Source organism: Mchenga conophoros, linkage group LG11 (assembly GCF_057382185.1).
Source record: "Mchenga conophoros isolate Kocher_MC1m ecotype Shallow Benthic linkage group LG11, M_conophoros_male_GT1.1, whole genome shotgun sequence".
Taxonomy (NCBI): domain Eukaryota; kingdom Metazoa; phylum Chordata; class Actinopteri; order Cichliformes; family Cichlidae; genus Mchenga; species Mchenga conophoros.
In genome coordinates this window covers 9,601,354-9,616,444 of record NC_140536.1, presented here as the reverse complement: position 1 = coordinate 9,616,444, position 15,091 = coordinate 9,601,354, and the positions used below count along the sequence as shown (strand labels likewise).

Here is a 15,091-nt window from a genome sequence, read left to right as displayed (position 1 = left end):
ATCTGTGAGTCATGTCAGTGTTGAAATAAAGGTTAACTAATACGAAATACATACACAGAGAGAGCCATTTTACACTAGGACAATACAAAGACTGCAGTCTTGAAAGACAGAATAGAGCAGGGGTACTGACAGCAGGCTTGTTTTCAAATAATCAGCTAAATATGATCATTTTAAAATTTTATATTTTTATTCTTGGATTGCAGTTGAAAACAATCCTTATTTTATTTTGCACGAGGTTTGGTGTAAACCTCCAGTTCATCCTTTGTCTGAAAGAGCCATTTCTTAGCTCCTTGCTTTTAAGCCAACATTCTTCTGATTTGCTGATGTTGATACCAGTGCAAGTACTAGTACTTCAACCTATAAAGGCAGCTAACTTAGACGATAGAAACAAAGCATCAATCCTATCATCTCGTAGTATCGATCCGATACTAGCAATATTAGCATTGGTATTGATACTATCGATATTTGAATCGATCTGCCCACCTCTATCTTGCTTACACATTCAGTGTCATTAATTAAATTTTGACCATGTTTAATGTGAGCATGTACCATTGTAACATTGGTAAATTTACTGGTTCTTGTATAGCAAGTTTCTACTCAATTTGAGCATTAAAAGTGCTTTCTTTATGTCTCATTCACCCATTTGCACACACACTCAACTCACATTGCCTTTGGCATGCATGGGAGCAGGGAATCAAACTCCCAACCTTCACGATTAATTTCTGACCTGGTCTACATCCTGAGCCACAGTCACCCCACCTTATATAAAGGAAAAACATTTCAGAAAAAGCATAACACATCATCTTTAAAAATAAATAAATAATAATGTGTTATTTCTAAGGCGTAGACTTTATATAGGTATAATATTTAATACAGGAGTGTCCTTTCAAGCTTAATATTGACATTCAAATTAGACCTGACCTGATTAAATAAAACAGGTAACTTTTCTAAGTTGGCGACTGTTTTTGAATTTATTTATTTTTTGCTCATAAAATACCATGCCTAGCCTCAATGTTCCCGCATCATTCCCAATATGTAATCTTCCACATGATGTAGCGCACAACACTATAGATTTACATTTGGCAATAATCTGTAAGTGTGTAATGAACTAAAGATGTACACCATCGCCGGGCAGGTCAATGCACAACAGGAGGCCATATCAGTGTACATGTATACAGGGAGTGCAGAATTATTAGGCAAATGAGTATTTTGTCCACATCATCCTCTTCATGCATGTTGTCTTACTCCAAGCTGTATAGGCTTGAAAGCCTACTACCAATTAAGCATATTAGGTGATGTGCATCTCTGTAATGAGAAGGGGTGTGGTCTAATGACATCAACACCCTATATCAGGTGTACATAATTATTAGGCAACGTCCTTTCCTTTGGCAAAATGGGTCAAAAGAAGGACTTGACAGGCTCAGAAAAGTCAAAAATAGTGAGATATCTTGCAGAGGGATGCAGCAGTCTCAAAATTGCAAAGCTTCTGAAGCGTGATCATCGAACAATCAAGCGTTTCATTCAAAATAGTCAACAGGGTCGCAAGAAGCGTGTGGAAAAACCAAGGCACAAAATAACTGCCCATGAACTGAGAAAAGTCAAGCGTGCAGCTGCCAAGATGCCACTTGCCACCAGTTTGGCCATATTTCAGAGCTGCAACATCACTGGAGTGCCCAAAAGCACAAGGTGTGTAATACTCAGAGACATGGCCAAGGTAAGAAAGGCTGAAAGACGACCACCACTGAACAAGACACACAAGCTGAAACGTCAAGACTGGGCCAAGAAATATCTCAAGACTGATTTTTCTAAGGTTTTATGGACTGATGAAATGAGAGTGAGTCTTGATGGGCCAGATGGATGGGCCCGTGGCTGGATTGGTAAAGGGCAGAGAGCTCCAGTCCGACTCAGACGCCAGCAAGGTGGAGGTGGAGTACTGGTTTGGGCTGGTATCATCAAAGATGAGCTTGTGGGGCCTTTTCGGGTTGAGGATGGAGTCAAGCTCAACTCTCAGTCCTACTGCCAGTTTCTGGAAGACACCTTCTTCAAGCAGTGGTACAGGAAGAAGCCTGCATCCTTCAAGAAAAACATGATTTTCATGCAGGACAATGCTCCATCACACGCGCCCAAGTACTCCACAGCGTGGCTGGCAAGAAAGGGTATAAAAGAAGAAAAACTAATGACATGGCCTCCTTGTTCACCTGATCTGAACCCCATTGAGAACCTGTGGTCCATCATCAAATGTGAGATTTACAAGGAGGGAAAACAGTACATCTCTCTGAACAGTGTCTGGGAGGCTGTGGTTGCTGCTGCACGCAATGTTGATGGTGAACAGATCAAAACACTGACAGAATCCATGGATGGCAGGCTTTTGAGTGTCCTTGCAAAGAAAGGTGGCTATATTGGTCGCTGATTTTTTTTTGTTTTGTTTTTGAATGTCAGAAATGTATATTTGTGAATGTGGAGATGTTATATTGGTGTCACTGGTAAAAATAAATAATTGAAATGGGTATATATTTGTTTTTTGTTAAGTTGCCTACTAATTATGCACAGTAATAGTCACCTGCACACACAGAAATCCCACTAAAATAGCTAAAACTAAAAACAAACTAAAAACTACTTCCAAAAACATTCAGCTTTGATATTAATGAGTTTTTTGGGTTCATTGAGAACATGGTTGTTGTTCAATAATAAAATTATTCCTCAAAAATACAACTTGCCTAATAATTCTGCACTCCCTGTATATGTATAACATGCATTTCCCAGAGTTCTCTTAGCGCTCGCCTTCCCGTGTTTAGCCGTTAAAGTGACAGACTGCAGGCTGTGGAGGACACTGCATACCAACAGGCTCAGCAGAAACACAGAGCGACATCTGTCCAGCTGCTCCCTATAATGCCAAGACCCCCATTTGTAAGGGCTTCCATTGTTCACTGCTAGATAATAGCTGAGAGATCGGTTACCATGTTGTACAGATGGTGTTGAGTAATAACAGTGGCAGCAGGCTGGTGATAGACAGTCAGGGCAATGGCAGCTAGACCATGTGATGTGCCTCTTATCCAGTGCCAGCTATTTACCTGGTGATGCCCCAGTGTCCTGGTGTACAAGGTCACTTCTCCATACAGACCATGAGTATGGGAGTGTTACACCAAAAAGAACTGAATCATTTTGTAATGATAGGACATTCTAAAGTAATGTATGTCTATATGCACTGACATAAACACTTGATCCCAGTGCAGGTGAAAATATATGTCTCCTCTTGCTGCTCTCAGTAACATCACTATCACAGTGCTTGGCAGTGCTGTCATACTTTTGAATATTTTTTTGCAGATCTGCATGTGAAATGTGTTGCAACGCTCGTCTGCAGCAGGGGAGCAAAGTAAGCATTTATGGCAGGAAGCAGAAGTTCAGCTGACAGGGTCGGTCAGAGGGTCAGCATAAAAATAAGAAACAGAGGTGATGAGTGTGAAAAAGCAAAGAGGCGTTTTTCAGTTTTTGATGTTGGTGTGTGCTACCTCCACAACACAAACCAATACAAAAGACCACTCAGGGCATTAGTTGATCACTATTGTCATATTGAACTGATGGACAGAAGCTTTGATTACTCCCGCGCGAACAAAGGGACACATTGCGGCGTGCCTTGACGGTCTGGTGTCTAAGCTTGTGTGTCAGTGAAAGAGGTGGTGGCGGCGGGGGTGGTGAAATCTGTCCTTTTTCCATCCGTCTACTCTTTCCCTCTCTCGCAGATGGTGACAGCAGTGGCGAGAGAGATCTTGTTCTGTGAAACGCCATTGAATATTTACAAGTGTCTATGCCGGGAACAGCAAGAAGAGATATGACACGCTAGAATATGATATAGCGTAGAGGGACCGAGAGTTAAAACAGCTGGTAAAGAAGTTTAGGCGAGATGGAGGTTTTCTGCTCACTAACCCTGAAAAGCTCAATTGACTCTATGACTCTTGTAGTGTAGCCACATTAATCGCTTTATCTTATCGCAACAAGCTGAATAATAGATGTAAAAACAGTGATAAGAGTGTGTGTTGATAATAATCACTGCTCAGCAATCGTGCCAGGTAGCTTAGCCTCTACTTCAAGCAAAAAAAACTTCCGAGCAACTTTCTTTTTTTTTTCTTCTTCTTTTTTTTCTGTTCTCAAAATTGGAAATGCCTTTGATATAGATAAACTGTGTGTCAGTGTTGTGAAGTCTTCAGAGTCCCTGCTTGTAGCGGTAGAGCACCCCCACCAATTTCCTCTGATGTGGCTTCAAAAAGGGCCCGAGGAATCAACAGTCTCCGGGGAGGAACTCATTTGCGATTAAAGCAACTCTTGAAGATGTTACATGTGCTTCCTGGACCCTCGACATTCCTGCTATAAAATAGAAGCGCAAGGATGACGCTACTTTGTTGGATTCTATTTCCTTTTTAAAAAAAATTTAATGAATCAAAGAAAAATTATGACTCTATAAATGGCACCAGTGAAATTGCTTTCACCATTAGAACAATGCTCCTTGATGGTGTACTACTAACTGTTTTCTGATTTCATAGAGATGCACCTTTTTCATATGTGCTGAGCATGCACGTGATGTTACAGTAGTAATGCAGTTAGAAATCCCTTTAATAAATGTGTTCCAACGTCTTGAAATATGACATAACTGACGCACAGATGCGTTTTTTCAGCTCTATGCTGTGATACTGATGCCACCTATTTATGACTGAACCTGCAGAGCTTTGTAACCTGGCTAATTATACATTTACCTCAGCTATATATATATCTGTGATAGAAAGCATGAAAAATGCACATCTCGTCATTTTTTTCTCTCCAAATGTAGCTGTACAAGGACGTTTCTGTGCTTTCTTTCATAGTAGACAAAATGCTGCTTGCACATGTTATGGGAGGAGGGGGGGGGGCAGATTTCACATGAGGGTAGAAGCTTGGTATAGACTGACGACACCTCATCACCCGGCTCAGTTCCTCAAGTGATTTTATCGCTGTTTCGCTTGTTTTTTGTTTTTGCTTTTTCTCCTCGCGTGGGTTCAACATTTTGCGACTCCTGGTCCAGCGGCAGTGTGACACGAGGGCAAATGCACGATGACGCGTTTGTTTTCCAGTCTCTTTGCGGAGGCTCTGGGTGCATTTCCAGCACAGACTCTAGTGTTCCTGTGAACGCTAACTGCGGGAGGGGGGAACAGCGGCTGTAGCTGTTGTCCGTTGTCTGCCGGAGTGTGGGAGCAGAGCTGGGACGCGTCGCATATGTAATCAGCTCTTTTAGGTCCAGCAGAGCTCTGACTCTCTGTTCCAGATGAACTCACACAGCGTGATTTGACGCGTTACTGCTCACCTCACATGTTTGGGTTTTGGGGTTTTTTTATGTTTTGTTTTTTCTCGGAGAGACGCTGCTGACATTCAGTCCGGGACTGTTTGCACGGATGGATCCAGTATAACGGCACAAGCAGGAATTGAGGAATTGAGGCTTCTGTGCAGTCCGTTATCGCTTTGTTGGAAAGAATTAAGGGAATAAGGCTTCGTTGGTCGGTTTTCTTGGATCGGATGTGGCCGGTTGATCCCCCCGGTGTTATCTTCACGGTGTTTTCAGCAGCTGCTGTCCGGCAGACAGGCAGGCAACCCGGTGTCAGCGCTCGGAGCTGTCCGCGGTGCTGAAGGTCGGAATCGCTTCTTGGCTTTCAGGAGCAGAAGCCTCTGACGGTCCTCAGCACGTTATTGGAATGACTTGGAGAGACGGCTATCTTTGTCTCAGCGGCATCATGGGTAAGCTGAACGAGCTACAGAGTGACAACATCGCGGTTTTGTTTGTTTGTTTGTTTTTTGCTGTTTTTTTTAACCACTGGTCATTTTGTTTGCCATAAAGGTGGCCGTTTCAGTTCAGCACTCTGGCCGAACACAGCATGTGTTGCAGCAATTTCTTTTCAGAAAATCCCAAATCAGATTCCTTTTATCCTACCGACAGTACTGCATGTGTTTGTCTCCACTGAGCGCGCAGTGCCAGTCAAAAAACAAAACCCCCCATTTTTAACACGTTTATTTGGGTCACAGAGAGGCTGAAGGGGCTGTAGGTCTGACAGGCATCAGCCATTTTTGTGTGAATCCATACACTGGTTTTCCACAGCAGTCCCCTCCTCTTTCTTGTGTCTCTTGAACTTCAAACAAGGAGCATAAATATTCATCAAGTCTATTATTATTACTGCCGCGCAACACTAAAATTAGAAGCTCATTAAAATGTAATTCACCACGTGCAGCCAGTGTTAGGGCATGTGAATGTAGGCGCTCTCCTTGCGTTAGTATTGGCTGGAATACACACTTACAAAACAACAAAAATAATAATGACACCCTGTAAACCTTTCATTCTAGAGAAGTGCCTCAAAACTCCTCAAACTGAATATGCATCTTTAATAGGATGTAATAAGGGAAATATTGGGTGATAACCTCTGCTGAAACATGCTATGTTACCCTCCTGGTGCATTCTGTTCCCTTTCATAAGGCCAAAGTGTTCAGATCTCATCCACTCTGGACTGCAGCTGGATACTTTGTGATGCCCGTGTGCTTAAGCTGGACTCTGTCCAGGTCATGATGTTCTGAGGAACACTTCACTACCCAAACAATGAGTCTTTAATGAGCGGTTCAGTTCACCCCAGTTCAGGTGAAGCAGGGAAACAGGGATGCAATATGATACCTATGACAGTTCATTTACTGCCCCATCAATATTGCAGCTTGTTGCTGCTTTAGCTGTAGATGAGCTTATTTTTGTCTCTATTGGGCAGCTGATATGCAACAAATTTCACAGTAAACCTCCAAATGCAATCTTCAGTTGGAATCGTGGCACGGACACTCAGCAGGGTTTCTTTATAACTGTTAAACAAATGAATGTGGCACAGATGTCACCAGAAGCTCCTCATCTCGATTTGAAATAGCATCCTGTGACGATGTTACGGATGAATGAGTGTAAAATGAATGAATCTAAAAGTGTCATTTAACGCTGGAGCTGGCTTTCTGCTTTTCTTGTTTTTTGCCTGGAAGGATACTGCTGATTCACTCTGGAGTGTTAAATAATGTTGCAGTGTCATTTAACGGCCACAAGAGAGAGCTCGGTGCTCTCTGCTTACTGCAGATCCAGCAGCTTTGTGAGGGGATGTCTCTTTCAGGAAAAAATTGAATGGAGCATGCACAACAGTGTTTAATATGTAATGGACATTGCTGATGGATACATGTTGTTGTCTTTACTTGTTGGCTTATTCACAGAAGAAAAAAAAAGGGGGGGGGGGGTGTCAAAGATAACGTCTCCTTCAAAGACATATGTGAATGTGCACTGCCAATTCCCCAAGAACACACCCACTTTTTTTGGAAGATGATATTTGCTGCTACCCTAAAAAACAAACCTTTGGTCTGATGAGAAAGTATTGGAAAGGAAATTATTTATTGATCCTGTGGCATGTGGTGTGTATTTCCCTTAATTCACTGCCTCAGTAAGCAGCCTATAGCAGGTTGAATAGAGTATCTATCTTCCAGGTGTTTTGGACAGGGTGGTAGCGCTTTATTTTTTTAAATTTTTTTTTATTTTTCTATTTTTAACTGCAGGTTCAATGACTATTAAATGTGCAAACACAGAGAGAAATGGTCCTGCCTGAGGGCCACAGCCCCCAAACCCGCTGCCTGCGCTCAGCCGTGAAGAGTTGAGCCAAAGGGAAGCGCGTGTGTTTGAGAGTCTGGAGCAGAATGGCTGCAGTGGTAGTGAAAATACCTGGGGCTGTTACAGCTGCTTGACCAGTGTGTGTGTGTGTCATTGTGAATGCATTCATCTACTGTGGAGTCTTTTTGTCAATGTTCTCTGCAAATGAATGGAGGTTATAATAGTTTCCTGTCAGTGTGGGTTGAGCTCAATCTGTCTTTGGATTGCATCCCTGGATGGACTGTTAGCAGCCTTATGCTGTGTGGTGTCTGCCAGTGTGACTAAAGACAAACCAACGTGCTTCCGTTACTGTCACACATCTAGTACTGTGCTACAGCATGAGATCTTATCTCTACCGTCAAAGTTTCAGCAGATTTCTTATTTTTGGGTTGAATTTGAGAAATTTTGTATCCTTAGCTCAGAAGTCTTTGAACTGCTAAACCAGGTAGCACTCACTAGTCTCTCAAGCCCATCTATAACCTCTGTGAAACATTTAGGCAACCACAGAAAATGTCATCAGTGTCACTACATAATTTCATTTAATTTCATTCAGTGTTTTTTAGATATTGTAGATTCAGCCTGTGGAGGTTTTTCCCCTCCTCCTGTCTTATAGACTTTATAACCCTCAATTTTTATTCTGACTCAGATCCAAAGTGCAAATCAAATCCAAGTATTGATGTCTGAAGCTCGGTGTGTGCAACATTTTCTGGACCCATGCAGTTTTGTTTTTTTGGCCTCTGTTTTTGGAATACTAATAGGCTATCAGGTATTTCGCTGATGAGATAAAAGAGCTTGACATGTGCAGTCCAAGGGCTGAGAATATGGTTAATTATTATTGGCAGACTGGGGAGGTGCACAGTAACTGACTCCCTGTTAATTGCAGTTTGGAGGAGTAAATATGTAGGTCATTGGCTACAGCAGTGGAAAGGGCAGATTTCAGGTAATTAACCAGGTAAAACATTTTTTCCCATGATCCTACATGCTCTAATGTAGGTAGTTACTTTATTAGTGTAGATACCCACACATTTCTCCATGAGTAAGCTTAATCCACTCGTCTACACACAAAAAAATTGTTTGGCTGAGAAAAACAAAACTCTGAAAGAATCATATAAATTATACCTAGATTATCATTAATAGCCTTTTTGTATTTGTCTTTGTCGGTGATGATTGATATGTGGGATTTAACTAGTCTTTGGTGGAATAGCTGCAGCCTTTGGGGTCTCCTGGTGTTTAGTAATGTGTGCGCACATGTGTTTTGTCAGCAGACATACTGAAGGTGCTGACATACGCTGCTCTGCCTTGATTACTGCAGAGCACTGTTACCTGAAGCAAAAAAAACCAAAAAAAAAACAGACTCCTTTGTGTGATTGGAGACTTCCACGTTGAGATAACTTCCCATGATTTAGTTACAATTCACAATATTAGTTAAATCAAATACAGGAGGTAATGTGGCGTTGATTAGGAGTAAGGTGACAGCTGGGTCTTCTACAGTGACCCCTGGTTTGCTGCAGAGCTCTCACAGTGGCACTGGATAAATAAAGGAAGTTGTGGTCTGATTGGCTCCTGTCCTCTGGGACACATAAAGCACAGTGTGTAGCCTCGCTGCTTCCATTGTGTGTGACCAGAGTTCTAAGTCATCTGTAACACTGATAGGAGGTCATAAATACCTCGTGTGTCACTAGAACATAGACCAGTACATACTGTGTAGATGTGTAGATGCTGAGCTTCCTTTGACCTATGAAATATAATGCAGATCCTTCATTATTGTGACATTAACCTGTGTTTAAAAAAAAGGCTGATGATCTCTTTTTTTGTGAGGTGTTTCTTGTGTGTTTCAGTCGTGTAGCATCTCTCTCTCTCTATACATATATATGCAATGGAAGAAGGAACTGACCTTGAAACATAATCCCTCCATAGCCGGTTATCAAGATTACGTGAAGTATCCTCTGAAGGTCTACTAGATGATGTGAATGCATTACTATGGACATAATCATGGCAGCACAGGAACAAGCTCTAAGCACAAGATCAATAGTTCTGGGGTCTATCACACCAGGCAAGACCCCAGGTGCAGGCTGTGTAAAGATGCCCCTGAGACGATCCTGCACATAACAGCAGGGTGCAAGATGCTAGCAGGCAGGGCATACATGGAACGGCATAACCAAGTGGTCGGCAGAGTATACAGAAACATCTGTGCCGACAAGGCCTGGAAGTCCCGAAGTCAAAATGGGAGATGCCCCCTAGGGTGGTGGAGAATGACTGAGCTAAGATCCTGTCGGACAAAATGGTGATGGCTAACCAACCGGACATAGTAGTGGTAGACAGGCAGAGGAAGACAGCCGTAGTGATAGATGTAGTGATACCAAATGACAGCAACATCTGGAAGAAGGAACACGAGAAGCTGGAGAAATACCAAGGGCTCAGAGAAGAACTCGAGAAGATGTGGAGCGTGAAGGTAACAATGGTCCCAGTGGTAATCAGAGCGCACGGTGCAGTGACCCCCAAGCTAGGCGAGTGGCTCCAGCAGATCCCGGGAATAACATCGGAGATCTCTGTACAGAAGAGCGCAGTCCTAGGGCCCTCAAGCTCCCAGGCCTCTTGTAGAGGACCCGAGCTCGAAGGATAAAGACCGCCCGGATGGGCGAGAGGGGAATTTCATATATTGCTTAGGAAAAGACACAGGAGGTCTTATACGAGGCTTTTTCTTTACTGTTCAACTGCACCCAGGGTGTTGTGATATAACAGTGTGACAATTTATAAAACTGAATGATTGACTGTGTAACTTGATGACAGCTTTTGTTTTCTCTCTGTCCCACCCAGAAAAACTTTCTTGGTCTGTGTGTTAGTGCAAAGGTTGCATAGGATGTTTTGGGTTGTTACCAACTATAATAATTTGTTAGGTCTCTGCCACGGAGGTGGAGAGACCCAACTCTGCGTCTCTCTGTATTTCGTTTCGAACCAGCGGCTGAGATAAGCAGTTTGGAGCTGTGGTACAGATCAAGCCTTTGAACCTGTTCTGACAGTTGCCGTACAGGCGGGCGCAGTTTAAACAAGTTCAGTTAATGTAGACATAACATTTCGGTCAATTCAGCACCCGCTTATACTAATAACGGTAATGCACTGACTCAGCACTGGGACTGTAAAAGCACGATGTGTGGTGTGGGTCGGGGGTGGGGTGCTGCAGTGGCTCTTTGCCACCCCCAACTGGCTGTCTGGCCTGCCAGTCATTTAGTAAGGTCTTACTCTTCTCAAATTTTACTCAATGAGAGAGGTGTGGTCACCCGAGTGATATTACTGTCCACTGACAATCCAGCTATACCAATAAATAAACATTATTTTATTTACCCAGGATGACACAACACAGAAAAAAATTATTGCCATTCCCTTTAAAATATATTAGCAAAATATGCGTAACATTCACTATGATGTAGCCTCTGCTGTTAGTCGGCTGTATTTGCACTAAAACTACTGTAGAGGATGGACGCACAGGCTCAAAATGTAGAGCAGCAATAAAAAAAAAATCTGCACTCATGTCACTTTACCTTTCACTGATTTAAAAGGCTGCTGCATGTGTCTCATATTTCATCATTCACCTCATCACCATGAATTGTGAGTAGTGTTTATGAATATTGTCGCTGCAGGGGTGAAAACACTCATTTTACTCACTTTCATAAAAGTTCTCTTCCTGATTCCTGATTGTCAAACACCTTGAGAGATCTTTTTGGTTTTTTTTGTTCACCCAGCAACAACAATATGCCTCATAGTCATGTTACAGCTTTAGATAACAAATACACAAATTACTCCATTGCAGCTCATCTTAGGTTTTATAAGGCTGCCACCGCCTCTTCAGTTGAACTAACTGTTCCCCTTCTCTTGCCTGCAGGTTATGTGGGTATGCAACTTGTGCCGAAAACAACAAGAAATCCTCACCAAATCGGGGGCATGGTTCTACGGCTCGGGGCCTGATCAAGCGCGGGGTGTGTTTGAGGGTGGGCCACAGGGGAAGAAGGCCAAACTGCAGGACCCGTCCCTATACCCCTACCAGGGAGCCTCAGGAGACTTGACACCAGCGTCAGACAGAAACAGACCTCACGGCGGGCTCCTGCCCAGACAGGCGTCCCTTGACAACGGTTCAGGGCTAAGGTACACGAGCCCCACACATGCACACCTCACTTCTGTTTGTGAAAAACAACAACAAACAAGCAAGCATGCGCTGCATGCACGGTGTAAGTTACAGACAAGAGCTTCATAAAGGTGGTTCATCTAACAGCAGAAAGCCTTTTAATATTACCGCTGCTCTGTGTTGCTGTAGAAGGAACAGACATGCAAGCCTGCCATAAGAATCCATATAAGCTTCTTCTACATGGAGCCCATGAGACCTATAAACGACACAGGGAGACATATACTGTATCTAACTGGCACTAACTCAGCTATTCTACTACAGTCATCCACCCACTCATTCTTTCTTCATTACACACACATGCATGCATGCACACACATACACCACAGTGGCACACATGATCACAGATGGTTGAAACTCTGATTCAGCTGCAATGGGAAACAGGCAGGTGAGGTGTGTGTGAAGTGATTAGTACTATCTCTGTTTTTGAGACAAAAGCGCACTTTTTCACTGCAGCGGTCCTATTTAGTAATTAGTCCTGTTTGTAGGCCAGCTCGGCCACTGCAGTAAATAAAGTATTAATAGGATGGGTTTTTTTGTTTGTTTGTTTTTATTCGAAAAGCAAGAGTGGGCTAATTACAATGCAGAACACTGTGTTTCTTTTGTCATATGCACTAAGCGCTCCCTCTGAGTGCAACACTCTCACATGCTGACAACACTGACACGCTGTGTTTGTGAATCCCATATCCGGTTGCCTTTTTCTTGATGCTGGTGTCAAGTAAAGTAGTTACTTTGATGTCCACATGGGGGCTCCTTGCTCTTTATTCTTCTAAAGGTTGGATGGACGCTTATAGTCAGGATCTGTACACTCTCTGGAATTTCTCAGCAGAGCCCTTGAAATAAAACAACAACAAAAAACCCTCTCGTGTCCGTCTTTGCTCCTTCTCAGATGTAAGGTAACTCAGCATTTGTTCAGCGTAAGGCTTTGTTTTCCACAACCCTTGGTGTGCCACAGCAACCTTATAGCTCACAGACTAACAGTTGCCCCCTTGTCTCTCTCTGTCTGTTCTTCCTCTCCATGCTTCTTTATAGGAAAGATGGGAAATGCAGGCTGTATACTTAGCCATGTTGTGGAGAGCACACTCAGTGGATAGCCTGGATCTAATTGGAGAGTTATACAGAGTTAGCCCAGAGTAATTTATGTGCATCTGTGTTACATGCCAGCAAAGTACAGTTACGCTGACCTGTGTAGCACAGGGACAAAACAACCTGCACAACTCTGGTTACAACATGTCTCAAAACACAGTCCTCAGAATCCACTAAAAATTTCATACGTGAAGTCCATTTAACACATCTGCCCTGCAAGTCAGTTGGAAATACATGAGTGTCCTGTTAGAGCTTTCACTGTGTAATGAGGCCACTGTGCTATGGTTTAATTTGAATCGGTTCAGTTTACATATTTATATACAGGACCGATTCATAGCCGTGTGCATCTCAGGGAACTTTATACTGTAAGGTACAAACCCTACAGAAATATAGACAAGAACACAATGAGCAAGCAGAGTGACACATGAAGCCTTTTCAGACATGGGATACGTAACACTGCCACTTCATCAGTCTGTTACAGTGATGGCATGATGTTATTCTCCCATCTTCCATCAGATATACCCATTGTTACACATTCAGTGATGTATAACACACAAGGTTACAGTTTTATACAGCAGGTCAGCTGTATTTTGGTAGTTATATAGAGGATATGTCCTTCTTGTAGTTGTGGAAACACATGCAAACATAATGTAGCAGACTTTAGTCAGGGGATCAGACTTTTTCCTACAGTCCTGATGGCTTGGATGCAGTTGGAAGATAAGGATGGCCACAGTGTTCTTGTTGAATCTCCCTTAGACTGTCCAATGATTTAAAAAGAAAAAGAGCAGAGAATCAACTGCAAATTGTAATTAAAGCTGCAGTGCTTTACAGTGCAAAGTAATGCAGGAGTTGCTCAGACTGCTCCAAACAGTCAGTCACTCAATCACTTTTTGTTTCCGGCCGAGGATTTTGCCATTATATCGTGAATGATTGCATAGCTTTGAGAGGTGGAGATGGTACCAGGGAGTAATTCTCGCATTGACATTGCCTACATTTGCAGTGACAAAACAGGAAACTGGCTGTCTGAAAATTCATGGGATAATGCTGATGATGGATAGCACAGAGTGTATAAATAGAACTCCCTCCGCATAAGCACCGAAACCCACTTTCATTAATCTTAAAGAATGTTTAAATTAACTCCTGGATCTGTTGTGCTAAAAAAGGAGGGGGAAAAGCTGGAGGTCTATTTATAAGGAGAAATAACTTGGGAGGGCTTCCAATTTGTCTTGGTCTCGAAGGTGTCATTTGAATGAACGCACAAATATGCCAGGACAGCTGCAGTGTTGGGTGATGCTGATGAAACCGCCATACCTAAACAGGGACTGGAATGTACTCCCTGAGAGAATTTCTTCAGATTCTGCATTTTCAACACATTTAACCCAGCAGCGGGCACATTCACCCTGCCAAAAAAATGTGAGAAGAGGAAGGAGCACAATAAACCTAGCTCGAGCATCCTGTAACAACCAGCAAAACCCAGTGTGTTACATAGTAAGCTTGAGACAATTGTTTAGTCAAACCTAGTCTGTCCCAGTTTAAAGTTGTGTACCAGTACTAGTCCTATTTTATGCACGTGCCGCATTGGCCTCGATCAGCTCTGCAGTGAAATGATAATATGGTAGAACAGCTGACACAGATAGTTCAGGGTTAATAGTTTTTGTTGTTTTAGTCATCAGTTTCATTTGAACATATAATGTTTTCTTTTAGATTTGTATTAAGTAGGAGAGGGTTTGTTTTGAGCCCAGCAGTTCATTTCAGTTCAATTTTATTTATATAATCGAATGAGGCTTTGGGTTTAGGTAAACCTAAAGAGGACTGAGTGTTTTTGATGCTGACTCACCTGGTCCCTTGCATGGAACAGTGGAATAATACAAACATTTGCAATCCCTCTAAGCTTAATATTTTCATAGTCTAGTATTTATAGTACTTCATATATGTTTGAGTTTAGATAGATGTGGGTAACTATAGCATCTGCATGTTTGTTTTATTCCGGACTTTATTATCCTAACATGATCACAGTGCCAACACCATTCTACATAAATACATTAACTGCCTCATGCTTAAACAAGGGCCACTTTATTGTGTTGATTAACAGCTGAAGCGCTGCTTTAAATATAGCAATTTATATTTTATCTTTCAGTAAGGTTATAATAGTT

General features: G+C 42.4%; 1 protein-coding gene across 18 annotated transcripts in view; it reads left to right on the top strand.

The window, feature by feature from the left end:
* The window catches only part of rims2a (regulating synaptic membrane exocytosis 2a), a 158,636-nt gene that overhangs the window by 31,818 nt on the left and 111,727 nt on the right, over positions 1-15,091 (top strand). For 17 of the 18 annotated variants that reach the window (XM_085290795.1, XM_085290793.1, XM_085290792.1 and 14 more), the window contains one exon: positions 11,556-11,815. In XM_085290795.1, the coding sequence (XP_085146921.1) occupies positions 11,556-11,815 (260 nt within the window). Of the gene's footprint in view, positions 1-4,906; positions 5,761-11,555; positions 11,816-15,091 lie in introns of those variants that run through there. The other variant, XM_085290808.1, reaches the window with a different exon arrangement.